Raw genomic sequence first — 27,984 nt, 5'->3', positions numbered from 1 at the left:
CATCTTCCAAGCCGGGTCTTGAATCTTCCTTCCGCCGACGCGGAACCACCTTCTTCACCGACGGACTACGACGAATGACGGCTCCTTTAAGGGACGTCATCCAAGATGGCGTCCCCTCAATTCCGATTGGCTGATAGGATTCTATCAGCCAATCGGAATTAAGGTAGGAAAATCTGATTGGCTGATGGAATCAGCCAATCAGATTCAAGTTCAATCCAGATTGGCTGATCCAATCAGCCAATCAGATTGAGCTCGCATTCTATTGGCTGATCGGAACAGCCAATAGAATGCGAGCTCAATCTGATTGGCTGATTCCATCAGCCAATCAGATTTTTTCCTACCTTAATTCCGATTGGCTGATAGAATCCTATCAGCCAATCGGAATTGAGGGGACGCCATCTTGGATGACGTCCCTTAAAGGAGCCGTCATTCGTCGTAGTCCGTCGGTGAAGAAGGTGGTTCCGCGTCGGCGGAAGGAAGATTCAAGACCCGGCTTGGAAGATGACTTCATCGGATGGAAGATTTCTTCAGCGCCGCTTGGAGGATTAACTTCTTCCGCTCCGGATGTCCTCTTCAGTTCCATCGGTGGCTCGGCTGAGTGAAGACGACTCAAGGTAGGATGATCTTCAGGGGATTAGTGTTAGGTTTTTGTAAGGGGGGTTTGGGTTAGATTAGGGGTATGTGGGTGGTGGGTTTTAATGTTGGGGGGGGGGGGTTGTATTTTTCTTTTACAGGCAAAAGAGCCGTTTTCTTTGGGGCATGCCCCCACAAATGGCCCTTTTAAGGGCTGGTAAGGTAAAGAGCTTTGAAATTTATTTAATTTAGAATAGGGTAGGGCATTTTTTTATTTTGGGGGGGTTTGTTATTTTATTAGGGGGCTTAGATTAGGTGTAAGTAGCTTAAAATTGTTGTAATATTTGTAACATGTTTGTAACTTATTTTTTTATTTTTTGTAACTTAGCTTTTTTTATTTTTTGTACTTTAGTTAGTTTATGTAATTGTATTTAATTGTAGTTATTTGTAGTTAATTTATTTAATTAATTTAATGATAGTGTAGTATTAGGTTTAATTGTAACTTAAGTTCGGATTTATTTTACAGGTAATTTTGTATTTCTTTTAGCTATGTAGTTATTAAATAGTTAATAACTATTTAATAACTATTCTAACTAGCTAAAATAAATACAAAGTTACCTGTAAAATAAATATAAATCCTAAGATAGCTATAATATAATTATTAATTATATTGTAGCTATCTTAGGGTTTATTTTACAGGTAAGTATTTATTTTTAAATAGGAATAATTTATTTAATAAGAGTTAATTTATTTCGTCAGATTTAAATTATATTTAATTTAGGGGGGTATAGTGTAGTGTTAGGTGTAATTGTAACTTAGGTTAGGATTTATTTCACAGTTACATTTCTCTTTATTTTAGCTAGGTAAGCTATTAAATAGTTAATAACTATTTAATAGTTATTGTACATGGTTAAAATAAATTGAAAGGTACCTGTAAAATAAAAATAAATCCTAAGATAGCTAGAATATAATTATTATTTATATTGTAGCTATATTAGGGTTTATTTAAAGGTAAGTATTTAGTTTTAAATAGGATTCATTTACTTAATAAGAGTTAATTTATTTAGATTTATTTAATTAATATTTAAGTTAGGGGGGCGTTAGGGTTAGGGTTAGGGTTAGACTTAGGTTTAGGGGTTAATAATTTTATGACAGTGGCGGGCGGCGTAGTGGGGGGCAGGATAGGGGTTAATAAATTTATTATAGGTGGCGACGGTGTAGGGGGGGCAGATTAGGGGTTAATAAATTTATTATAGGTGGCGACGGTTGTAGGGGGGGCAGGATAGGGGTTAATACATTTAATATAGGTTGCGGCGGGTTCAGGGAGCGGCGGTTTTAGGGGTTAATACATTTATTATAGTTGCGGTGGGCTCCGGGAGCGGCGGTTTAGGGGGTAATATGTATAGAGTAGCTTGCGGTGGGCCTCCGGGAGCGGCGGTTTAGGGGGTAATAACTTTATTTAGTTGCGGCGGTTGTAGGGGGGGTCAGATTAGTGGTGTTTAGACTCGGGGTACATGTTAGGGTGTTAGGTGTAGACAGCTCCCATAGAAATCAATGGGATGTCTGTCAGCAGCGAACTTGTACTTTCGCTATGGTCAGACTCCCATTGATTCCTATGGGATCCGCCGCCTCCAGAGGTGGCGGATTGAAAACCAGGTACGCTGGGCCGTAAAAGTGCCGAGCGTACCTGCTAGTTTTTTGATAGCTAGCAAAAGTAGTGAGAATGTGCCGCACTTGTGTGCGGAACATCTGGAGTGACATAAGAATCGATCTGTGTCGGACTGAGTCCGGCGGATCGATGCTTACGTCACAAAATTCTACTTTTGCCGGTCTCGAGCCTTTGATAACTAAGGCGAATCAGTCTCGCCACAAATACGCTGCGGAATTCCAGCGTATTTGAGGTTGACGGCTTGATAACTAGGCCCCCCATATCAATTTTGCACAAGTTCCTGTATTCAGCTGTGTGTTAGAGTTAGAGCATTTTATTTATTCTACAATTTAGTGCATATAACTGTGTTAGACCATTTCATTATTGTACAAGTTCTTGCATATAACTGTGTTAGAGCATTTCATTTTTGCACAAGTTCTTGAATATAACTTTGTGTTAGAACATGTCATTATTGTATAAGTTCTTGCATATAACTGTTAGAGCATTTCATTATTGCACAAGTCCTTGCATACAACTGTGTGTTAGAGCATTTCAAAATTGCACAAGTTAATGCATACAACTGTGTTAGATCATTTCATTGCAAATGTTCTTGCATATAACTGTGAGTTAGAGCATATTATTATTGCAGAAATTCTTGCATTATAATTGTTTTAGAGTATATCATTATTGCACAAGTTCTTGCATAAACTGTGTTAGAGCATATCATTATTGCACAAATGTGTGCATATAACTATGAGTTAGAGCATTTGATTATTGCAAAAGTTCTTGCCTATAAGTGTGTTAGAGCATTTCATTATTGCACACGTTCTTGCATATAACTGTGTTATAGCATTTCATTATTGCACAAGTTCTTGCATATAACTGTGAGTTAGAGCATTTAATTATTGCACAAGTTCTTGCATGTAAATGGTGTGGTTAGAGCATTTCATTATTGCAGAAGTTCTTGCGATATAACATTGTGTTAGAACATTTCATTATTGCACAAGCTCTTGCATGTAAATGTGTGTTAGAGCATTTCATTATTGCACAAGTTCTTGCATGTAAATGTGTGTTAGAGCATTTCATTATTGCACACGTTCTTGCATACAACTGTGTGTTAGAGCAATTCATTATTGCACAAGTTCTTGCATGTAAATGTGTGTTAGAAAATTTCATTATTGCACAAAATCTTGCATATAACTGTGTTAGAGCATTTCATTATTGCACAAGTTATTGTATATAACAGTGTTAGAGCATATCATTATTGCACAAGTTCTTGCATAAAACTGTCTGTTAGAGCATATCATTATTGCACAAGTTCTTGCATAAAACTGTCTGTTAGAGCATATCATTATTGCACAAGTTCCTGCATTCAGCTGTGTGTTAGAACATTTCATTATTGTACAATTTAGTGCATATAACTGTGTTAGAAAATGCCATTATTGCACAAGATCTTGCATATAACTGTAAGTTAGAGCATTTCATTTTTGCACATGTTCTTGCATATAACTGTGTGTTAGAACATTTCATTATTGCACTTATTGCACAAGTTTTTTATTGCACAAGTTCTTGCATATAACTGTGTGTTAGAGCATTTCATTATTGCACAAGTTCTTGCATGTAAATGTGTGTTTGAGTATTTCATTATTGCACAAATCCTTGCATATAACTGTGTTAGAGCATTTTATTATTGCACAAGTTCTTGTATATAACAGTGTTAGAGCATATCATTATTGCACAAGTTCTTGCATATAACTGTGTTAGAGCATTTCATTTTTGCACAAGTTCTTGAATATAACTTTGTGTTAAAACATTTTCATTATGTACAAGTTCTTGCATATAACTGTTAGAGCATTTCATTATTGCACAAGTTCTTGCATACAACTGTGTGTTAGAGCATTTCAAAATTGCACAAGTTAATGCATACAACTGTGTTAGATCATTTATTTGCACATGTTCTTGCATATAACTGTGAGTTAGAGCATATTATTATTGCAGAAATTCTTGCATTATAACTGTTTTAGTGTATTTCATTATTGCACAAGTTCTTGCATATAACTGTGTTAGAGCATATCATTATTGCACAAATTCTTGCATATAACTATGAGTTAGAGCATTTAATTATTGCAAAAGTTCTTGCATATAAGAGTGTTAGAGCATTTCATTATTGCACAAGTTCTTGCATACAACTGTGTGTTAGAGCATTTCATTATTGCACAAGCTCTTGCATGTAAATGTGTGTTAGAGCATTTCATTATTGCACAAGTTCTTGCATGTAAATGTGTGTTAGAGCATTTCATTATTGCACACGTTGTTGCATACAACTGTGAGTTAGAGCATTTAATTATTGCACAAGTTCTTGCATACAACTGTGTGTTAGAGCATTTCATTATTGCACAAGCTCTTGCATGTAAATGTGTGTTAGAGCATTTCATTATTGCACACGTTGTTGCATATAACTGTGTTAGAGCATTTCATTATTGCACAAGTTCTTGTATATAACAGTGTTAGAGCATATCATTATTGCACAGCTTCTTGCATAAAACTGTCTGTTAGAGCATATCATTATTGCACAAGTTCCTGCATTCAGCTGTGTGTTAGAACATTTCATTATTGTACAATTTAGTGCATATAACTGTGTTAGAAAATGCCATTATTGCACAAGATCTTGCATATTAATGTATGTTAGAGCATTTCATTATTGCACTTATTGCACAAGTTTTTTATTGCACAAGTTCTTGCATATAACTGTGTGTTAGAGCATTTCATTATTGCACAAGTTCTTGCATGTAAATGTGTGTTTGAGTATTTCATTATTGCACAAATCCTTGCATATAGCTGTGTTAGAGCATTTTATTATTGCACAGTTCTTGTATATAACAGTGTTAGAGCATATCATTATTGCACAAGTTCTTGCATAAAACTGTGTTAGAGCATTTCATTTTTGCACAAGTTCTTGAATATAACTTTGTGTTAGAACATTTCATTATTGCACAATCTCTTGCATGTAAATGTTTGTTAGAGCAATTCATTATTGCACAAGTTCTTGCATGTAAATGTGTGTTAGAGCATTTAATTATTGCACACGTTCTTGCATACAACTGTGTGTTAGAGCATTTCATTATTGCACAAGTTCTTGCATGTAAATGTGTGTTAGACCATTTCATTATTGCACAAAATCTTGAATATAACTGTGTTAGAGCATTTCATTATTGCACAAGTTCTTGTATATAACAGTGTTAGAGCATATCATTATTGCACAAGTTCTTGCATAAAACTGTCTGTTAGAACATTTCATTATTGCACAATGTTCCTGCATTCAGCTGTGTGTTAGACATTTCATTATTGTACAATTTATGTGCATATAACTGTGTTAGAAAATGCCATTATTGCACAAGATCTTGCATATAACTGTTTGTTAGAGCATTTCATTTTTGCACACGTTCTTGCATATAACTGTGTGTTAGAGCAATTCATTATTGCACAAGTTCTTGAATGTAAATGTGTGTTTGAGTATTTCATTATTGCACAAATCCTTGCATATAACTGTGTTAGAGCATTTTATTATTGCACAAGTTCTTGTATATAACAGTGTTAGAGCATATCATTATTGCACAAGTTCTTGCATATAACTGTGTTAGAGCATTTCATTTTTGCACAAGTTCTTGAATATAACTTTGTGTTAGAAACATTTTCATTATTGTACAAGTTCTTGCATATAAACTGTTAGAGCATTTCATTATTGCACAAGTTCTTGCATACAACTGTGTGTTAGAGCATTTCAAAATTGCACAAGTTAATGCATACAACTGTGTTAGATCATTTCATTGCACATGTTCTTGCATATAACTGTGAGTTAGAGCATATTATTATTGCAGAAATTCTTGCATTATACAGTTTTAGAGTATATCATCATTGCCACAGTTCTTTGCATATAACTTTGTTAGAGCATATCATTATTGCACAAATTCTTGCATATAACTATGAGTTTGAGCCATTTAATATTGAAAAGTTCTTGCATATAAGTGTGTTAGAGCATTTCATTATTGCACAAGTTCTTGCATATAACTGTGAGTTAGAGCATTTAATTATTGCACAAGTTCTTGCATACAACTGTGTGTTAGAGCATTTCATTATTGCACAAGTTCTTGCATATAACATTGTGTTAGAATATTTAATTATTGCACAAGCTCTTGCATGTAAATTTGTGTTAGAGCATTTCATTATTGCACAAGTTCTTGCAATGTAAATGTGTGTTAGAGCATTTCATTATTGCACATGTCTTGCATACAACTGTATGTTAGAGCATTTCATTATTGCACAAGTTCTTGCAAGTAAATGTGTGTTAGACCATTTCATTATTGCACAAATCTTGCCTACAACTGTGTGTAGAGCATTTCATTTATTGCACAAGTTCTTCTATATATAACAGTGTAAGAGCATATCGTTATTGCACAAGTTCTTGCATAAAACTGTCTGTTAGAGCATATCATTATTGCACAAGTTCCTGCATTCAGCTGTGTGTTAGAACATTTCATTATTGTACAATTTAGTGCATATAACTGTGTTAGAAAATGCCATTATTGCACAAGATCTTGCATATAACTGTATGTTAGAGCATTTTCATTATTGCACTTATTGCACAAGTTTTTTATTGCACAAGTTCTTGCATATAACTGTGTGTTAGAGCATTTCATTTTTGCACAGTTCTTGAATATAACTTTGTGTTAGAACATTTCATTATTGCACAAGTTCTTGCATATAACTGTGTGTTAGAGCATTTAATATTGCACAATGTTCTTGATATAACTTTGTTAGAGCATTTCATTATTGCACAGTTCTTGCAATATAACTGTGTTAGGCATTAATCTTTGCTCAAGTTCTTGCATATAACTGTGTGTTAGAGCATTTCATTATTGTAGAATTTCTTGTAACTAACTGTGTTAGAGCATATCATTATTGCACAAGTTCTTGTATATAACAGTGTTAGAACATATCATTATTACAAAAGTTCTTGTACATAACAGCGTTAGGGCATTTCATTATTGCAAAAATTATTTTATATAACAGTGTTAGAGCATTTCATTATTGCACAAATCCTTGTATATAACTGTGTTAGAGCATTTCATTATTGCACAAGTTGTTGTAAATAACAGTGTTAGAGCATATAATTATTGCACAAGTTCTTGCATATAACTGTGAGTTAGAGCATTTAATTATTGCACAAGTTATTGCATATAACTATGTTAGAGCATTTCATTATTGCACAAATTCTTGCATATAACTGTGTGTTAGAGCATTTCCTTATTGCACAAGTTCTTGCATATAACTGTGTGTTAGAGTATTTCATTATTGCACAAGTTCTTGCATATAAACTGTTTGTTAGGGCATTTCAATTTTTGCACAAGTTCTTGCATGTAAATGTGTGTTAGAGTATTTTATTATTGCACAAGTTCTTGCATATAACTGTGTGTTAGAGTATTTTCATTATTGCACAAGTTCTTGCATATAATGTTTGTTAGGGCATTTCATTTTGCACAAGTTCTTGCATGTAAATGTGTGTTAGAGTATTTTATATTGCACAAGTTCTTGCATATACTGTGTTAGAGAATTCCATTATTGTACAAGTTCTTGCATATAACTGTTTGTTAGAGCATTTCATTTTTGCACAAGTTCTTGCATTGTAAATGTTGTGTTAGAGTATTTTATTATTGCACAAGTTCTTGCATATAACTGTGTTAGAGAATTCCACATTATTGTACAAGTTCTTGCATAAAACTGTTTGTTAGAGCATTTCATTTTTGCACAAGTTCTTGCACTGTAAATGTGTGTTAGTGTATTTTATTATTGCACAAGTTCTTGCATATAACTGTGTGTTAGAGCATTTCATTATTGCACAAGTTCTTGCATATAACCTGTTTGTTAGAGCATATAATTTCTGCACAAGTTCCTGCATTCAGCTGTGTGTTAGAGCATTTCCTTATTGTACAATTTCGTGCATATATCTGTGTCTAGAACATTTCATTATTGTACAAGTTCTTGCATAAACTTTGTGTTAGAGCATTTCATTATTGCACAAGTTCTTGCATATAACTGTGTGTTAGAGCATATAATTATTGCATAAGTTCTTGCATATAACTGTGAGCTTAGAGCATTTAATTAATGCACATGTTTTTGCATATAACTGTGTTAGAGCATTTCATTATTGCACAAGTTCTTGCCTATAACTGTGTGTTAGAGGATTTCATTATTGCTCAAGTTCTTGCATATAACTGTGTTAGAGCATTTCATTATTGCACAAGTTCTTGCATAAAACTGTGTGTTAGAGCATTTCATTATTGTACAATTTCTTGCATATAACTGTGTTAGGCATTTCATTTATTGCCACATCCTTGTGTATAACTGTTTTAGAGCATTTTATTATTGCACAAATTCTTGTATATAACAGTTCTAGACCATTTCTTTATTGTACAAGTTCTTGTATATAACAGTGTTTGAACATATCATAATTGCACAAGTTCTTGTATATAACAGTGTTAGAGCATTTCATTATTGTACAAGTTTTTGTATGTAACAGTGTTAGAGCATATCATTATTGCACAAGTTCTTGTATATAACAGTGTGTTAGAGCAGATCATTATTGCACAAGTCCTTGCATGTTAATGGGTGTTAGAGCATATCATTATTGCACAAGTTCTTGTATATAACAGTGAGTGTGGATAAAGCGATTCATTTTGATACTATCTCAATTTACCTAAGCCCTTTAGTGAGGCGCTCTGCACTCCCATACATAATCTTGTATATAACAGTGTTAGAGCATGTCATTATTGCACAAGTTCTTGCATATACTGTGTCTAGAGCATTTAATTATTGCACAAGTTCTTGTAGTATAACTGTGTGTTAGAGCATATCATTATGCACACTTCTTGCATATAACTGTGTTAGAGCATTTAATTATTGCACAAGTTCTTGTATATAACTGTGTGTTAGAGCATATCATTATTGCACAAGTTCTTGTATATAACAGTGTGTTAGAGCATTTAATTATTGCATAAGTTCTTGTATATAACAGTGTGTTAGAGCATATCATTATTGCACAAGTTCTTGTATATAACTGTGTTTTAGAGCATTTCATTAAGCACAAGTTCTTGTATATAACTGTATGTTAGAGCATATCATTATTTCACAAGTTCTTGTATATAACTGTATGTTAGAGCATATCATTATTTCACAAGTTCTTGTATATAACTGTATGTTAGAGCATATCATTATTGCACAAGTTCTTGTATATAACAGTGTGTTTAGAGCATTTCATTAAGGCACAATTTCTTGCATATGACTGTGTTAGAGCATATCATTATTGCACAAGTTCTTGTATATAACTGTATGTTAGAGCATATCATTATTGCATAAGTTTCTTGTATATAACTGTATGTTAGAGCATATCATTATTGCATAAGTTCTTGTATATAACTTGTATGTTAGAGCATATCATTATTGCACAAGTTCTTGTATATAACTGTATGTTAGAGCATATCATTATTGCACAAGTTCTTGTATATAACTGTGTGTTAGAGCATATCATTATTGCACAAGTTCTTGTATATAACTGTATGTTAGAGCATATCATTATTGCACAAGTTCTTGTATATAACAGTGTGTTAGAGCATATCATTATTGCACAAGTTCTTGTATATAACTGTGTTTAGAGCATTTCATTAAGGCACAATTTCTTGCATATAACTGTGTTAGAGCATTTCATTATTGCACAAGTTCTTGTATATAACTGTGTTTAGAGCATTTCATTATTGCACAAGTTCTTGTACATAACTGTATGTTAGAGCATATCATTATTGTACAAGTTCTTGTATATAACAGTGTGTTAGAGCATATCATTATTGCACAAGTTCTTGTATATAACTGTATGTTAGAGCATATCATTATTGCACAAGTTCTTGTATATAACAGTGTGTTAGAGCATATCATTATTGCACAAGTTCTTGTATATAACAGTGTGTTAGAGCATATCATTATTGCACAAGTTCTTGTATTATAACAGTGTGTTAGAGCATATCATTATTGCACAAGTTCTTGTATATAACTGTATGTTAGAGCATATCATTATTGCACAAGTTCTTGTATATAACTGTATGTTAGAGCATATCATTATTGCATAAGTTCTTGTATATAACTGTATGTTAGAGCATATCATTAGTGCACATTTTTACCCTTACATCGAGTTAAACTCATAGTAAAAGGATGGTAAATCCTAGTGTGTTTGAAACGCTTGGATTTACCAGTGCCATAAATAAAGGTGACTTTTCATTTATGAAGCATAAAAACCTTTGTGATGAAAGTATCTTTATTTGTCAGAGAGTTATTGTTGAGCTCAGCGCCTCCATCTGACTTTTTTTTTTTTTTAAATTGTATGTTTTGTTTGAATCACAAAAAAATTTGGGTTTTTATGTTTCATTTTGCTTAAGTGGATCTGATCTGTATGCATTCACCACCATAGTATTTTATATTGTACTATACACTGAGTAGTGCAGTCTCTTTACGCCTCTATCATATGTATTTGTTGTGCTAAAGAGCAGTGAGAGCACAGGCTTAGTACTACTGTTCTCTGATGAGCTCGAGAGTTTATTGTAAGTGACTTTAGATTGATTACCATGTTAGTGAAGAAGGTGCGGTCTGTAGAACATCCACCTTCCACTATCTGTGCAATCTGACAGTGTTATTGCAATTGGCGCCCCAGGCCAAGAGATGTTTATAGAAAAGCTCCAGGTACTTCTAACTGAAGATAAGGCTGAGGGTGCAGACTCCAAACTGATTTGTTCTTGTCAAAAGGGACACATTGTTTTCCTGATTAAACAGCCAATAAAAGACACAATTAACCAGAATTATTTATAAAACAAAAGAAAGTTATGAAAAAGTTATAGGGGCCGATTTATCAATGTCTGTCCGACATGATATGCTGTAGCGTATCATGTCCGACAGACATCCGCTGAATGTCGACAGACACGCTGTTGGCATTTAACATTGCCCCAAACAGTTCTGTTCAACTGCTTGTGCAATGCCGCCCCCTGCAGATTCTTGGTCAATCAGCTACTAGTAGGGGGTGTCAATCAATCCCGATCGTATAGGATCGGGCGGATTGCAGACCGCAGCCTCAGAGGCAGCAGACCAGTTAAGGAGCAGTGGTCTTAAGACCTGCTGATTCAATAACTGCTGTTTCTGGCGAGCCTGAAGGCTCATGTGGAAACAGGGGCATTAGGGGCCACTCGACCCTTTATAAATCGGCCCCCATTAATTGATAAAGGAACAGTTAGCAAACAGGTTTGTTCTACTCACATTGAGAAATTGACTTGATAACAGTATCCTCTTAAATTTGATTAAAGGGACACTGAGATTTTTCGATTTACTTTTTTTATCACATTTACCTTTGTTCACTTGGTATCAGTTGTTGAAAATCATTCATTAGGTTGTGTCAGGAGCCGAAATGCACTACTAGGAGCAAGCTGTTGATTGGTGGCTAAACGCATATGCCTCTTGTCATTGGCTCACCAGATGTGTTCAGTTATGTCCCAGTAGACCGTTGCTGCTCTTGAGCTGACTTTAAAGGGACAGTCTACTCCAGAATTTGTATTGTTTAAAAATATAGATAATCCCTTTATTACCCATTCCCCAGTTTTGCATAACCAACACTGTTATATTAATAAACGTTTTACCTTGGTGATTACCTTGTATCTAAGCGTCTGCAGACTGCCCCTTATTTCAGTGCTTTTGACAGACTTGCATTTTAGCCAATCAGTGCTGACTCATAAATAACTCCACAGGAGTGAACACAATGCTATATATATATATATATGACACACATGAACTAGCACTGTCTGTGGAAAACTGTCAAAATGCACTGAGATAAGAGGCGGCCTTCAAAGGCTTAGAAATTACCATATCAGCCTACCTAGATTTAGCATCCAACAAAGAATACCAAGAGAAAAAGCAAATTTGCTGATTAAAGTAAATTGGAAAGTTTTTTAAAATTGCATGCCCTATCTGATCATGAAAGTTTAATTTTGACTAGACTGTCCCTTTAACTATGTGTTTAATCCCTTTGTAGGGGGTTGACAATATGTAAATGAGTGAAGGTAACACAAACAAACTCTCTCTCTCTCCTCTCTCTCTCTCTATATAATATATATATATATAATATATATACGTATATCAGGAGAATGCGCTAGTCTGCAGAGCTTACAATCTACAGTGGTTTTCACCAGTCAGTAATACAGTATGTCGGAGGTTTCAGTTCTATAAATGAGCACAGATTATGTACATATAATTTTTGTTTGTTTATAAACAGTCCTACAATGTCCTGTAACTTTGTCTTTCAATGCATTTCTCTCCATTATACTGAAATACTAAACCTGAGTCAGTCTCATAGAAATTCATTTGCTACATGATTTTGTTCCATAATAACCCTCACATGTCACAGCAATGTTACACTTTTGATTCAGTAAATGTAAATGATGTGATATTGCTAAAGTGTAATCTTTATATGTGTATTCTATTGCTTCGTAACTTGTTTGTTTGCATAATGCATTGTTATTAAAATTAACTTTAGAAAATGACCACTGGGAACTAAGAATAATGGCTAGAAATCTGGTGTTTAAACTGTCCTTGTACACATATATATGGATAAGAAGCCTCTGAGGTTTTGTAAATAAGCAAATGTTGGGTTTGCTAATAAGAAAATAACCTCTGAAAACAAGGTGTTCTTATTAGGACAAACATTAAGAGTAACTGTTTTACAGTTACTTAACTGATAAACCTCTGATTAGACAAGTTAGTGACATATACTGTATATGAGAGTTTTAGGCTTGTGATTTATTTATCTGTCATTTTATTAGCAACTATTTGCATTATTTTCCCACCCAGTGACTCATTTGCATTGTCCAGTAAGGGACAGACATAAATAAGCTATTACATTAAAGAATCAGTATGCAAAATGTTGCAGGGTCGAATAGCTTAAGTTCTGTAAAATGGTAGCTAGCTGAACATATCAGGGCAAGATTACATATGCAGGCTTTTGTGGGCGACGCCGTTTTTTATCGGTTTTGGTATCACATATACAGCGGTGCATATAAATGTGCTGCGTATATTCACACGTTCGCCCGCAATTTTTACTCCCATAAGCTAACATAGAACCACGTCGCAAATCGGTATCACATATTCAGCGCATGGACTTACGCTGGGAAAATTGAGAAATGTTACTCCATTTTCACCTCACCACACATAGGCAGGCGCAGCAAGCCTTGTGCTGAATTATGTGAGCACCGTAACCCCTGAAATAGTAAACTAACACCTAACGCATGCGCAATATCTTATCTACCTCCTGAAAATAACTAACACCTAACGCTATGCCGCAATATCTATCTCTCCTGTTCAACCGCCAACCCCCATCGCAATAACTAATAAACTATATTAACCCCTAATCCGCCAACACCCACATCACAAAACATCTAATTAACCTATTAACCCCTAATCCGCCAACCCCCCCACAACGCTATATACCTAATAAAGTGTTTAGCCCCTAAACTGCCATCACCCCACAACGCCAATATACCTTAATAAACTATTAACCCCTAATCCGCCATTAACCCATATCGCAACAAACCTAATAAATCTCTTAACCCCTAATCCGCCAAACCCCCACAACGCAAATAACTAATTCAATTACTAGCCCCCTTACCTAACACCCCCTAACCTAATAACCCCTTAATTAACCACAGTTATCTAAATAAAAAAATACTGTTACAAACAATCGCCTAGATTACGAGTCTTGCGTTAGCCTTAAAAAGCAGCGTTGAGAGGTCCAATGCTGCTTTTTACGCCCACCTGGTATTACGAGTCTGACAGGTACAGGTGTACCGCTCACTTTTTTTCGTTGATTTTAACATACCGCAAATCCCCTTATGTCAATTGCGTATCCTATCTTTTTAATGGGATTTTTCTAACGCCGGTATTACGAGTCTTGGAAAAAGTAAGCGTTACACCCTCTCCTGTCAAGACTCCTACCACATTTAAAAGTCAGTAGTTAAGAGTTTTATGAGCTAACGCCGTAACATAAAACTTTTAACTAAAGTGCTAAAAGTACACTAACACCCATAAACTAACCTATTAACCCCTAAACCGAGCCCCCCCCCCCCACATCGCAAACACTTAAATAAAGTTTTTAACCCCTAATCTGCCGACCGGACATCTCCGCCACTTTAAAGAAATGTATTAACCCCTAAAACCGCCGCACTCCCGCCCTCGCAAACACTAGTAAAAATATTATTAAACCCCTAATCTGCCATCCCTAACATCGCCGACACCTACCTACATTTATTAACCCTTAATCTGCCGCCCCCAACTCGCCGCTTACTATACTAAATTTATTAACCCCTAAACCGAACACCCCCTAACTTAAATATAATTTAAATAAACAAAAATAAAATTAATATTATTACCTAAATTATTCCTATTAAAACTAAATACTTACCTGTAAAATGTACTAATAGTTACATTGTAGCCATCTTCGGGTTTATTTTTATTTTACAGGCAATTTTGTATTTATTTTAACTAGGTACTATAGTTATTAAATAGTTATTAAGTATTTAATAACTACCTAGCTAAAATAAATACAAATTTACCTGTAAATAAACCCTAACCTAAGTTACAATTACACCTAACACTACACTATTATTGAATTAATTACCTAAACTAACTACAATTAATTACAATTAAATTAAATAAACTAAAGTACGAAAAAACCCCCCCACTAAATTACAGAAAATAAAAAAATAATTACAAATTTTTAAACTAATTACACCACTAATCTAATCCCCCTAATAACATAAAAAGCCCCCCAAAATAAAAATTCCCTACCCCTATACTAAATTACGAATAGCCCTTTAAAAGGGCCTTTTGCCGGGGTATTGCCCCAAAGTAATCAGCTCTTTTTACCTGTAAAAAAAAATACAATACCCCCCCAACATTAAAACCCACCACCCACACACCCAACCCTACTCTAAAATCCACCCAATCCCCCCTTAATAAAACCTAACACTACCCCCTTTATGATCACCTACCATTTAGACGTCTTCACCCAGCCGGGCACAAGTGGTCCTCCAGAGGGGCAGAAGTCTTCATCGATCGGGCTGAAGAGGACCTCCAGATGGCCAGAAGTCTTCATCCAGACGGCATCTTCCCATAGGAAACAATGGGGCTGCGGTTAGGAGCTGAAAGCTGCCTTTTGGCAGGTGTTAGGTTTTTTTTTTCAGCCAAATCTGCCCCATTGTTTCCTATGGGGAGAAATCGTGCACAAGCACGTTTAGCCAGCTTACCGCTACCGTAAGCAGCGCTGTATTGAGGTGAGATGTGGAGCTAAATTTTGCTCTCCCGCTCACTTTTTAGAGGCTAACGCCGGGTTGAAAAAAACATGTAATACCAGCGTTGTTTGTAGGTAAGCGGTGAGTGGTGAGCTGGAACTGAGCGTTAGCACCGCAATCCCTTACGACAAAAACTCGTAATCTAGTCGAATTAAAATAAAAAAAGCTAACATTACTTAAAAAAAAAACAAGATTAAACTAAGATTACAAAAAATAAAAAAGTCTAACATTACATAAATAATAAACCAAATTATCAAAAATAAAAAAATGCAACCTATCCCTATGAAAATAAAAAGCCCTCCCAAAGTAAAAACACCCCCTAAATCTAATGCTATAACTACCATAGCCTTTAAATGTTAAACAGCTCTTTTACCTTAAAAAATACTGTCGCTACAGTAAAACCCCCCACCCCACCAAACCCCCAAAGTAAAAAAAACTAACACTAAAAAATACTAATTTACCCATTTTAAAAGGACATTCAGCTCTTTTCAAAGGCCATTAAATCCCTAATCTAAAAAAAACACACCCCTCCCCCCAAAAAAAGCCTAAATCTAACCCCTAGATAGGTACTCACGGTTCCTGAAGTCCAGCGGTGAACTGTTCTTCCAAGCGGGGATATCTTCTATCTTCTTCAAGGAACAAGCCGGCGTGGAGCGGAGCGTGGAACTAAAGACCGGCAACGGCGGAACTGAAGACTGGTGACCGCGGAGCCATGTAGCGTGGAGATCCTCTTTGTACTATCTCCGCCCGCACTACTGAGGATTGAATTTAAGGTACGCGTTTAAATATGGGGTACCTGGCAGTCCTATTGGCTGATCTGAGTCTTCAAAATTCAAATCTTCCAATAGGATAAGAGCTACTGAAATCCTATTGCTTTTCAAATCAGCCAAAAGGATTTCAGTAGCTCTATCCTTTTAGCATCGCTAGATTATCCAATTTACGGCACTTTATGAACTGCCGGCGCGTATATGTGATAACCCCGATGTGCAAGTTGAAATTACGGGCGGCACGAGTTTCAGCAGTTACGCTGGTAATCTCATCCCAGATTAGCCAATCCCAGTAGTGCATTACTGCTCGTTAGTCTACCTATATATGCTTTTCAACTAGGGATACCAAGACAATTGAGCAAAATAGATAATAGAAGTAAATTAGAAATTTGTTTTAAAATTTTCTGTCCCTTTAATGTGGCTAACATTGTTTATTGTACAATCATAACTAGTGAGCTTACATTTTTAATAATAAGTAATAATAATAATAATAGATACCATATTACAAAATCTGTATTCAGAGCTGCATGAAGAGGCTCCTAGAAATGTTGGTCCCCTGTCTAAGCTGAGACCTCTGTAGTTACACACCTGCTTGGTTCCCATATGCACAACACTGTCCATATACAAAACAGAAACAAAGGTGCTAAAATCTTCTTATGGGAAAAAAACCTGCTATACTGAAGAACAACACTGTATACTATAAAATATTTTTTGTTTTATGTAAATTTAAATATTGTTTTATTCTGTGTCTATGGTCCCTTCATATGCCCCACAGTAATATAATCTAAATCCAAACTGTTTAAATGCCTCTTATAAAAACTGGCATTGAATGGAATAATGCAACCCAACTGTCATAAAAATGTAAGGAAAATATTATTATTAGATGTACAACTCAATACTACTATATTATAGTTTGGAGGTGACTTTTTTGAATCCTTAAAGGGACAATTAAACACTAAATAAACCATTGCTTTCTTGGATGATGTATTCAAAGCAAAGATTAGCCTGAAAATAGTGTGTACATGTGTTTTAAAAAATATATTAGTTGTTTAAATATTGAAAAAAATAAAGTTAATGTTCATAAAGCAGTGTGTGCTGCCATATTGTAACCAAGGTAATATTTTCTGCTGTGGCGAATAAGGAATAGTTATAAATGGCTTACTAGCGTTTACAACCAATCACTGTATGGAATATAGCTGTGTCTGCACTTCCATATTTAACATGAATTAGAGAGCCCACAATATTCAGTATAACATTACCAGAAAGGAGAACAAAATAAATAATGAAAGTATATTGCAAAGTTATATTTAATATCTTGAGGTGTTTATATCCCTTTAAAGGGCATATTAATAAATTGTAAGCAAACCTGTTATCATGAACTGATACACACTAGATGCTTTTAAAATGCCTGATTGCGACAAAACTGATGGCTTATTAACAGGTAGAAGACCCACATAAACTTCCATTTCCTTGTGCCATCTTCAGGTGCTTTACATAACTTTATCAACACAAATTGTCCCTTTAAAGTGCAGCCTAAGAGATTTGCATAACATATTCTACAAATCCTTAAACAAAAGCAATTTAAGTGACTCAAAAAATGGCTCTTTTTAAAGATATTTTGCTGATTCATGGGTGCCTTCTTAAAACCAGATCTTCATAGAGGTGTGTGCTTCACAATAAGCGAAGGCCAAGGAGATTTAGGTGTTGACCACTCTTTAGAAACATTGATTAACTGTTTAGAAAGAAACTAAAACTGTAACAAATGATGGGGAGTAGTAGTTTATTGCTGTGATTTAAATGTGGCTTCAGTATCCTGTACAGTTGGTATTTTATTCTAGCAGCTACGTGAGCGTAAACATATTGTTGTGTTTGTTCTCAGGTTACGGCCATTGCTGCTCCAAGCACAGATGGAGGAAAAGTGTTCTGCATGTTCTATGCTCTCTTGGGAATCCACTTACCTTGGTTATGTTCCAGTGCCTGGGCGAGAGGGATCAACACATTTGTTAGTATCTCCTGTACCGTATTAAGAAGTGCCTTGGCATGAGACGGGCTGATGTATCTATGGCGAACATGGTCATCATTGGTTTCTTTTCGTGCATAAGCACCTTGTGTATTGAGCTGCTGCGTTCTCAAGCTATGAGCAGTGGAGCTTCTTCCATGCATACTACTACTGCTTCATTACACTCACTACTATTGGGTTTGGAGACTATGTTGCCCTCCAGAAGGACGCAGCATTGCAGAATAATCCACAGTATGTTGCCTTTAGCTTTGTGTACATATTGATAGGGGTTAACAGTTATTGGAGCTTTCCTAAACTTGGTGGTTCTCCGCTTTATGACCATGAACGCTGAGGATGAGAAAAGAGATGCTGAGAACAGAGCTTTGCTATCTCGAAATGGTCACTCGAGCATCCGCACCACAGATACAGGTTTTCTCTATGGTGGACTTTAAAACTTGTCTATGCTGAAGTACTTCACTTCCAATCAATGTGCTCTTGTCTGTGTATAAGAGTAGGCGAAAAACTGCAGTACTCTTATCCCCATGATCATACCTCGGGACTTGTCCACCTCAGACACATGCATAGAGCAGAGTCACTCCTCACTGGCAGATACATGGACATTTCCATCCAATGGATGTATTTGTAACAATCAGCATTCAGCCATTAGCTCAGTGTCTACAGGATTACATAGTTTATCTGCCTTTAGGGACCTAATGAAGAGGAGAAGTTCTGTGTGATTTAGGACTCAACAAATACACAGACTTGTATGATCTACTGAAATCATAAACAGATCTGCGATATATTGATGAATAGTTTTTTATCGAACGTGTTACTTTCAATAAGAATAAACATCATGTGCAGACAGACATTAATCTTGCTTTTTTATCTGCATTGTGCTCTTGGATACGTTTTTACCTTCTCTACAAATCAATTAAAGTGACTGTAGTGCACATACCAGAAATATTGAGTTATTAAAGGAGCATTAAAGTCAAATTGAATCCACCACAATAAAAAAGAAATATGAAAAATAAAACCTCTGCAATATAAATTCATTAAAGGACACTGAACCCAATTTTTTTTCATTTGATTCAGATAGAGCATTACATTTTAAGCAACTTTCTAATTTACTCCTATTATCAATTTTTCTTCATTCTCTTGCTATCTTTATTTGAAATGCAAGAATGTAAGTTTAGATTGCCGGCCCCATTTTTGGTTGTTCCTCGCTGATTGGTGGATAAATTCATCCACCAATAAAAAAGTGCTGTCCAGAGTACTGACACAAAAAAAGCTTAGATGCATTCTTTTCAAATAAAGATAGCAAGAGAACGAAGAAAAATTGATAATAGGAGTAATTAGAAAGTTGCTTAAAATTGTATGCTCTATCTGAATCACAAAAGAAAAAAAATGGGTTCAGTGTCCATTTAAATATGTTGCCTGTTTTTCCTACCTCTAAAAATGTGTCTTCTTCCTCTACCCCCAAATATGGTTGCCACCATCGGCCATGTTATGAGTTACACATGCTACAGGTGTGCAGAGAGAAACATGTATGTGCCTCTGGATAGCACATGACTAGTGCTTCTGGATAGCACTAGTCTTGTTCTTTCCTGAGTACCCCTGCAGCATGTGTAACTCATAACTGTACAGGTTAACGATGACTGAGATGCCAATTGTAAGCTGGTTAAAATTCGCATGCATGGCTAAATATATTGGACCTTGCAGCATTTTATACAGTGATTGCTAGATTGAAACACTAGCAGCAGCAAATGACAACAGCTTTTCAAGTGATATATCCCTGAAACCACTCTCAATTTTGCCCAAGCTAATAAGATAACAGTCTTAAATGATTTCATAACATTTCTTTTGTATGCAGATATTTTGGCCGTGCAGTGCTTCATTGCATTTGCTGACAAATGCTTAGCGTATATAAAAATCTAACTTTAGTGTCCATTTAAACACATTATTTGACATCTTTGAAAGCAAATAGATCTACTACTTGATAAGGTATATAATTACTCAGAATAAAATAAAGAACTAATTAATAATTATTCATTCTTATTCTTCTGCCCAAATATTTTAATATGTTAACTAAATACCATTATTAAAGATCACCACAGAGATTCTCTATTTTAAATAGTACTACATATGATCACAGAGGAAGTGTAATGCTTATTTATTTTTGTATCATAAATTATTTTTGTTAAGTAATTTTGTGTTGAAGCTACAATCATCTGTTATATTTTAGTTAACTCATTAGATCATAGATTAGGGGGGGAATAATTTAGCCTTTGTAACTGTAACTGTTAGTGGGGGATCTAGCCTCATACAGTAGACGCCACTGTTTGAAGCACATGTAATACAGGCCAGCTGGGTTTGTCTGCCCCTCAAGTAGCAAGAGGTAAGAAGATCCCATTAGACACTCAATGGGCGGTTGGGGGCCGTCGTATCTTCAAATCAGTAAATACATAGCCACACCCCTGAGCTTCTAGTCATGCATCCCAAACTTCCTAGGGTATACTCTCTAAGCCTTCCAGCTTTGCCCAGAGGACTACCATGGCGTATGATGAACTTCACATATAAAACACGAATGAATCCACCCATGGGCCTCCCTGACTTGTGGGATGATACAGAATTGGGAAGTAAGTCATATTATCTATCAATCATCCATTTATATACCAGATTTTGTACAGGAAACACCTTGGACCACCAAAATTCCTTCCCGATGATGCCCAAATCCCACCAATGTTGCCACAAAAGACACTGGATCTACCATTTCCCTCCCAGATCATGCCTTCAAGCCACCCAGGTCCCATACCCACTTGCATCCAACCAAATACACACATTTTATTTTATTTGTATATACTTCAGAGGGATTTTTTCATTTCTATTAAAAGTTATTTTTAATAATGTATCCTATTTAGCTCTTAAAAATGTCTCCACATTTGCGTTTATGATATTTTGTTTTTATTATTCCTATTAACCTGTTATTATAATTTTTATAACTGTTGCCCAATAAATGTTATCAGTGTGAGAGCTTAATTTTTTTTTTAATTTACCAGTTTATCAGGTTACCATATATTTTTGTTTCCTTCATTCCCAGTACTAGGCCAACAGCAGTTGGAGCAGCTGCCTGACATTGCTGAGCACATTGCTACTGATGATTTCAAACAATTTTCTATTTTTTGTCCAACATAAATACTTTTGAAATTCAGAATATTAGCAAATTTATTTGAATCTTCTTAAATATGTGTCATATATACTCTCTTTCAAACAATGGTGGAACACCTGGACTAAAATGTGTGACAAATTAAAAGTATAACAAAATAAAATTAACTTTTAATGATGCTGACTGGTCAGTTGTTATGTGATTGGTGATTGGTCAATTAATTACTGATTTCCTGAGGCCTTTACAGCATAACCAGTTTTCTATACTTTTCTGTGAAGCCAATTTACTAAAGATATAGAGGTCCCCACTTTTTGGAAAAAACTTTAAGCAAAGGGTTTAGTGTCAGGTCAGAGAAGAGTAGCTGAAATCTTTGAGGGCAAATAAGTTAAAGGGACATGAAACCCACATTTTTTTCTTTCATGATTTAGAAAGAGCATACAATTATAAACAACTTTCTAATTTACTTCTATTATCTATTTTACTCCATTCTCTTGAGTATTCTTTGCTTAAAAGCATACTAGATATGCTTAGTAGCTGCTGATTGGTAGCTGCACATAGATGCCTCTCCTGTGATTGGTTCACTGTGTGCATCGCTATTTCTTCATTAAAGTATATCTAAAGAATGAAGCAAATTAGGTAATAGAAGTAAGATGGAATATTGTCTAAAATTATATTCTCTACCTTAATCATGAAAGAAAATGTTTGGGTATAGTGTCCCTTTAATATACATTCTTAAAGGGGCATTCTGATACACATTTATTTACTCGACATAATGTCTCCCTGTGTCACTGACTGGAGATTATTATGGGGTTAATCACAATCTTTAGTTTGATAATTGTCTTCATGTTTTGATGCAATCAGAATTTGATGTTCACAATCCGCTAATTTATTTGTTTGTTGGCAGCACTTTAAAAGCGTTATCATTTTTGCTTAATAAAGCCCTATGCTTAAATTGTTTAAGGCCTGTTTTACTGATCACAATCAAGATAGTCAATACTTAAAGGAGCAGTCAACACAGTAGATTTGCATAATCAACAAATGCAAGATAACAAGACAATGCAATAGCACTTAGTCTGAACTTCAAATGAGTAATAGATTTTTTTTCTGACAATTTTAAGTTATATCTTTTTCCACTCCCCCTGTACCATGTGACAGCCATCAGCCAATCATAAATGCATACACGTACCATGTGACAGCCATCAGCCATTCAGCCATTCACAATGCATACACACTTATTCTTCGCACAGCTGCTCAGTAGGATCTCGGTGACTCAAAAAGTTTAAATATAAAAATACTGTGCACATTTTGTAATGGAAGTAAATTTGAAAGTTGTTTAAATGGCATGCTCTATCTGAATAATGAAAGTTTTAATTTTGATTGAGTGTCCCTTTAATGATACATTTAAAGGGCTATTTTTATTTAAGGGACAGATTATCTTAGGTCTCTGGGCTTGCGAGGTTCCATAACAGATCTCATAATTTTTTACCTGGAAAACAGTGTGTCTCACAAAGGAATGTTCCCTGCATTTAAGTATGTGAAGCAAATGCATACATTACAGTGGCACTCACAAAAAATTGTAACTTAAAAATAATTTGAAACAAATAAATGTGATATAGAAATAAAAAGTAAACATTGGATTATATAATTGCATTAAAACATTTTTACAAAATTGTTATGCAAAAATTGTATTTTATGGAAAAATTTAAATCCATACAGAAATTACACAGGAGAAAAACATAATTCATGTCTACATGATAAAGATAATTTCTTTCATGGCGGTGAGGGACCATAATCCATTTTCCTGGGAATTACTCTTCCCTGCCACTAGGAGGAGGCAAAGATTCCCAAACACCAAGCACTCTATAAACCCCTCCCACCTCATTGGTAAACTAGTCTGACATATAGCCAAGCAAAAAGGTATGAAAAAGTAACAACAAAATAACAGGAGCAGGGAAGAAAGATGTGCACAAAATTAAAATCAACACAAAAAAGCAGTATGGGGTCTCGTGGACTCTCACCATCATGAAATAAATAATTTTAAATTACATGTTGTGCGAATTCCATGATCCATTACTCCTGGGAACTAATACCCAACAGAAGCCTCATTCTAAAAAGCCCAAGTAAGTGGCAACTGATCTGGTAGAATGGGTAGTAATCTGCTTAGGTGGAGGATGTCCCACCTCCAAGTAAGCCTGATTGATCAAAAGCTTAGCCAAGAAGCCAAAGAAACAATAGAAGCTTTCTGTCTCTTTCTGGACCTGAGCAAGTGAAACAAACAAACTAGAAGTTTGTCTGAAATCCTTAGAAGAATATACATAGAACTTCAAGGCTCTCACAATAGCCAAGTAAGGAAGAGCCCTCTATGAAGAACTCATAGGATAATGACAATTAAAGTTAAACAATTTCCCACCATATTACCTGAAGACACAATCTTAGGTAAAAGTCAAATGTAGTCCTCAAAACTGCCTTATCCTAATGAAAAATATAATAAGGAGGATCACATGAAAGACAAAAAACTCAGAGGGGTATAGTTATCATAGTGCGAGCGGACATGATACGATGTAGTGTCTGTCATGTCTGCGCACATCGATAAATGCTGACAGCATACGCTGTTGGAATTTATCATTGCACCAGCAGTTCTTGTGAACTGCTGTGCAATTCCACCCTCTGCAGATTGGCCGCTAGCAGGCGGTGTCCAATCAACCTGATCGTATAGGATCGGGTCAATTTCTGTCCGCGGCCTCTGAGCAGGCAGACAAGTTACTGAGCAGCGAATTTTAGACAGAAGGCTCGCCGGCAAACAAGGGCATCAAGCTCCATACAGAGCTTGATAAATCGGTCGAGAAACTCTTCTAGCAGAAGAGATAGCCAAAAAAAAAAAAAATTGTATAAGAAACAAATTAATATACACCTTATTCACAGGCTTAAAAGAAGGAGCCTGCAAAACTTTCAATACCAAATTTAGATTCCGAGAAGGAGAAATTGACTTAACAACAGGTTTAATTCCAGACATATCTTGAACAAAGTCATGAACTACAGGAAGATTAGCAATCTTCTTGAGGAACAAAACTGGATAGAGCAGAATCTGACCTTTCAAGAGCTGGAAGATAAACCCTTTTCTAAACCAACCTGCAAAATTTGCAAAATCCTAGGAATTCTGATACAATTCCAGGAAAAAAAACATGATCAATGCACGAGAAACAAAGGCCTTCCAGAACTTATGATAAATGTTCCTGTAACAGACTTGCTGGCCTGTATCAATGTCTAAAATAACAGAATTAGAATAAACTCTCTGTCTGAGAAACTAACTGTTCAATCCCTATGCCATCAAGCTTAGAGATTTGAGATCCTGATGAAAAAATGAACCTTGAGACAGAAGGTCCGGACACAGATGAGATGTTAACATTATTTTAGCGACTGCTTAAAAAAAAAAAAAACAATTTGAAAAACTTAGCCCCCAAAGTTTGCAGGCACTTTTTTTTTTTTTTCCAAGCTGTTACTAAGATAATGGTACATAATTTTGCACTATGTTCAGAATTATGTAACATTATTTTTTAGATTTACTGTCCCTTTAAACCTCAGTAGGCTTAGAGCTAGTAGAAGCTAAATTTAGAACTGGCCTTTTTACGCTCAATTAAAGGCGACATAGCTGGCAAAATTTTAGATACTGTAGAGCAAATCAAGTCCTTAACTCCAGGAACAAAATCTGTAGAACTCCCCTGTAAGGAACAAACAGAAAGAACAGTAACATATTTATAAGCAAGAGCAGCATTAGATTGGTCTGAATGCATAAAACTGTGTTACATAAATGTGCTGGAGGTAATACCTCAGCCTGTTTAAAATAAACAAATAAACACTGGTAGGAAAGTATTCAAGCGGGTTCAGCTTCTAAAGTAGGTATAGGGACAGAATTAAAAGGCTCCATACAGCAGAAAACTACAAATGTAGTAATGTGCAAATAACAGAAGACATATAGGGACATATTTATCAAGCTCAGTATGGTGCTTGTAGCCCGTGTTTCCATAACCTGTCCGCCCTGCTCTGAAGCGGCGGACAAAAATCAACCCGATCGATACGATCAGTTGATTGACACGTCCTGCTAGCGGCCAATTGGTAACGAATTTGCAGTGGGCGGCATTGCACCAGCAGTTCACCAGAACTGCTAGTACATGGATAAATGCTGACAATGTATGCTGTCGGCATTTATCGATGTGCAGCGGACATGATCCGCAATATCGGATCATGTCTGCTCACCACCATAATAAATAGGCTCCATAGTTATAACCCACCCCAAAAAAAGTCCTTAAAGAAAGGGAAAATATTTACCACCTCCAAAAGCAGCTCTTAAAAAACTTACAAGGCCAAAGCACATTTAATCCGGCATGCAGGATAGTGCACTAGGAGACAGAGACACATGTCAGTCCCTCAAATAGCGTACCTAAGTAATCAGGGAAGGCACGTGTGATCTGACGACAGATGAGGAGAAAAAGCATGCCAAAACTGACCTGCGCACGAAAACCAGATACACGAAATCCTAAGAAACCGATGTGCGCTATCTGACGCACACAGACTCGAAAACTGACACATGTATTAGCCGTGCACAAACTCAATGAAAAAAAAAGTGCGCAAAAAAATATACTAAGACATTTTTTTTAAGGGGAACAAAGTCAAATAAAAAGTTAATCTGTACCAAGGCTATAAATATATATATAGGAAAATATAATTAAATAACCTATCTGGCTAATAGGGTGGCCAGATTTAATAATAAATACAGTACTTATCTATAGGCACTCCTCAGCAGAAAACAAACCAGTGTAAAAACATATCAGCAAAAGACCAGGTCCCCGTGACACCTGTGGAAGGCATGTGACCAATTCCTATGAGGTGGAATAAATGTGTCACTACCCATATATCCTTCTATCAAAACCACTGCAATCTGAGGGGAATGGGCCTCAAATCACTCTCGGCTAGATTTAGAGTTCTGCGCCATAGGGGTGCGTTAGCTACGCAATGCTTTTTTCCCCCGCACCTTTTAATACCCGCTGGTATTTAGAGTTCACAGAAGGGCTGCTTAGGCTCCATAAAAAGGGAGCGTAGAGCATATTTACCGCCACTGCAACTCTAAATAACAGCGTTGCTTACGGACGCGGCCTGCATCAAAAACGTGCTCCGGTGGCACGATTCCCCCATAGAAAAACAATGGGGCTGTTTGAGCTGAAAAAAACCTAACACCTGCAAAAAGCAGCGTTAAGCTCCTAATCGCAGCCCCATTGTTCCTATCGGAAACACTTCCTAAAGTCTGCACCTAACACTCTAACATGTACCCCCGAGTCTAAACACCCCTAACCTTACACTTATTAACCCCTATCTGCCCGCCCCCGCTAGTCGCTGGACCCCTGCATATTATTATTAAGCCCTAATCTGCCGCTCCGTACACCGCCGCAACCTACATTATAGTTATGTACCCCTTATCTGCTGCCCTACACCGCCGACCCCTATATTATATTTATTAACACCTAATCTGCCGCCCCCGCTATCGCTGACCCCTGCCATATTATTATTAACCCCTAATCTGCCGCTCCGTACACCGCCGCAACCTACTTTATACCTATGTACCCCTAATCTGCTGCCCCTAACACCGCCGACCCCTATATTATATTTATTAACCCCTAATCTGCCCCCCCCAACGTCGCCTCCAACTACCTACAATAATTAACCCCTAATCTGCTGACCGAATCTCACCGCTACTATAATAAATGTATTAACCCCTAAAGCTAAGTCTAACCCTAACACTAACACCCCCCTAAGTTAAATATAATTTTTATCTAACGAAATACATTAACTCTTATTAAATAAATTATTCCTATTTAAAGCTAAATACTTACCTGTAAAATAAACCCTAATATAGCTACAATATAAATTATAATTATATTGTAGCTATTTTAGGATTAATATTTATTTTACAGGCAACTTTGTATTTATTTTAACCAGGTACAATAGCTATTAAATAGTTAATAACTATTTAATAGTTACCTAGTTAAAATAATTACAAATTTACCTGTAAAATAAATCCTAACCTAAGTTACAATTAAACCTAACACTACACTATCAATAAATAAATTAAATAAAATACCTACAATTATCTACAATTAAACCTAACACTACACTATCAATAAATTAATTAAATACAATACCTACAAATAAATACAATGAAATAAAGTAACTAAAGTACAAAAAATAAAAAAGAACTAAGTTACAAAAAATAAAAAAATATTTACAAACATTAGAAAAATATTACAACAATGTTAAACTAATTACACCTACTCTAAGCCCCCTAATAAAATAAGAAAGACCCCCAAAATAAAAAAATGCCCTACCCTATTCTAAAATTAAATAGAAAGCTC

The 27,984-nt window shown here is 35.6% G+C and overlaps 1 protein-coding gene across 1 annotated transcript in view; it reads left to right on the top strand.

Moving 5' to 3' along the window:
* The window catches only part of KCNK3 (potassium two pore domain channel subfamily K member 3), a 189,227-nt gene extending 169,938 nt beyond the window's left edge, over positions 1-19,289 (top strand). The window contains 7 exon segments of the mRNA XM_053709495.1: positions 18,298-18,308; positions 18,310-18,364; positions 18,367-18,531; positions 18,534-18,703; positions 18,705-18,872; positions 18,875-18,952; positions 18,954-19,289. Coding sequence (XP_053565470.1) covers positions 18,298-18,308; positions 18,310-18,364; positions 18,367-18,531; positions 18,534-18,703; positions 18,705-18,872; positions 18,875-18,952; positions 18,954-19,154 — 848 coding nt within the window. The 3' untranslated portion in view covers positions 19,155-19,289.
* Positions 19,290-27,984: the final 8,695 nt, after the last annotated feature.

The sequence above is a fragment of the Bombina bombina genome, chromosome 4 (assembly GCF_027579735.1).
Source record: "Bombina bombina isolate aBomBom1 chromosome 4, aBomBom1.pri, whole genome shotgun sequence".
Taxonomy (NCBI): Eukaryota; Metazoa; Chordata; class Amphibia; order Anura; family Bombinatoridae; genus Bombina; species Bombina bombina.
This window is presented reverse-complemented; position numbering and strand designations above follow the sequence as displayed.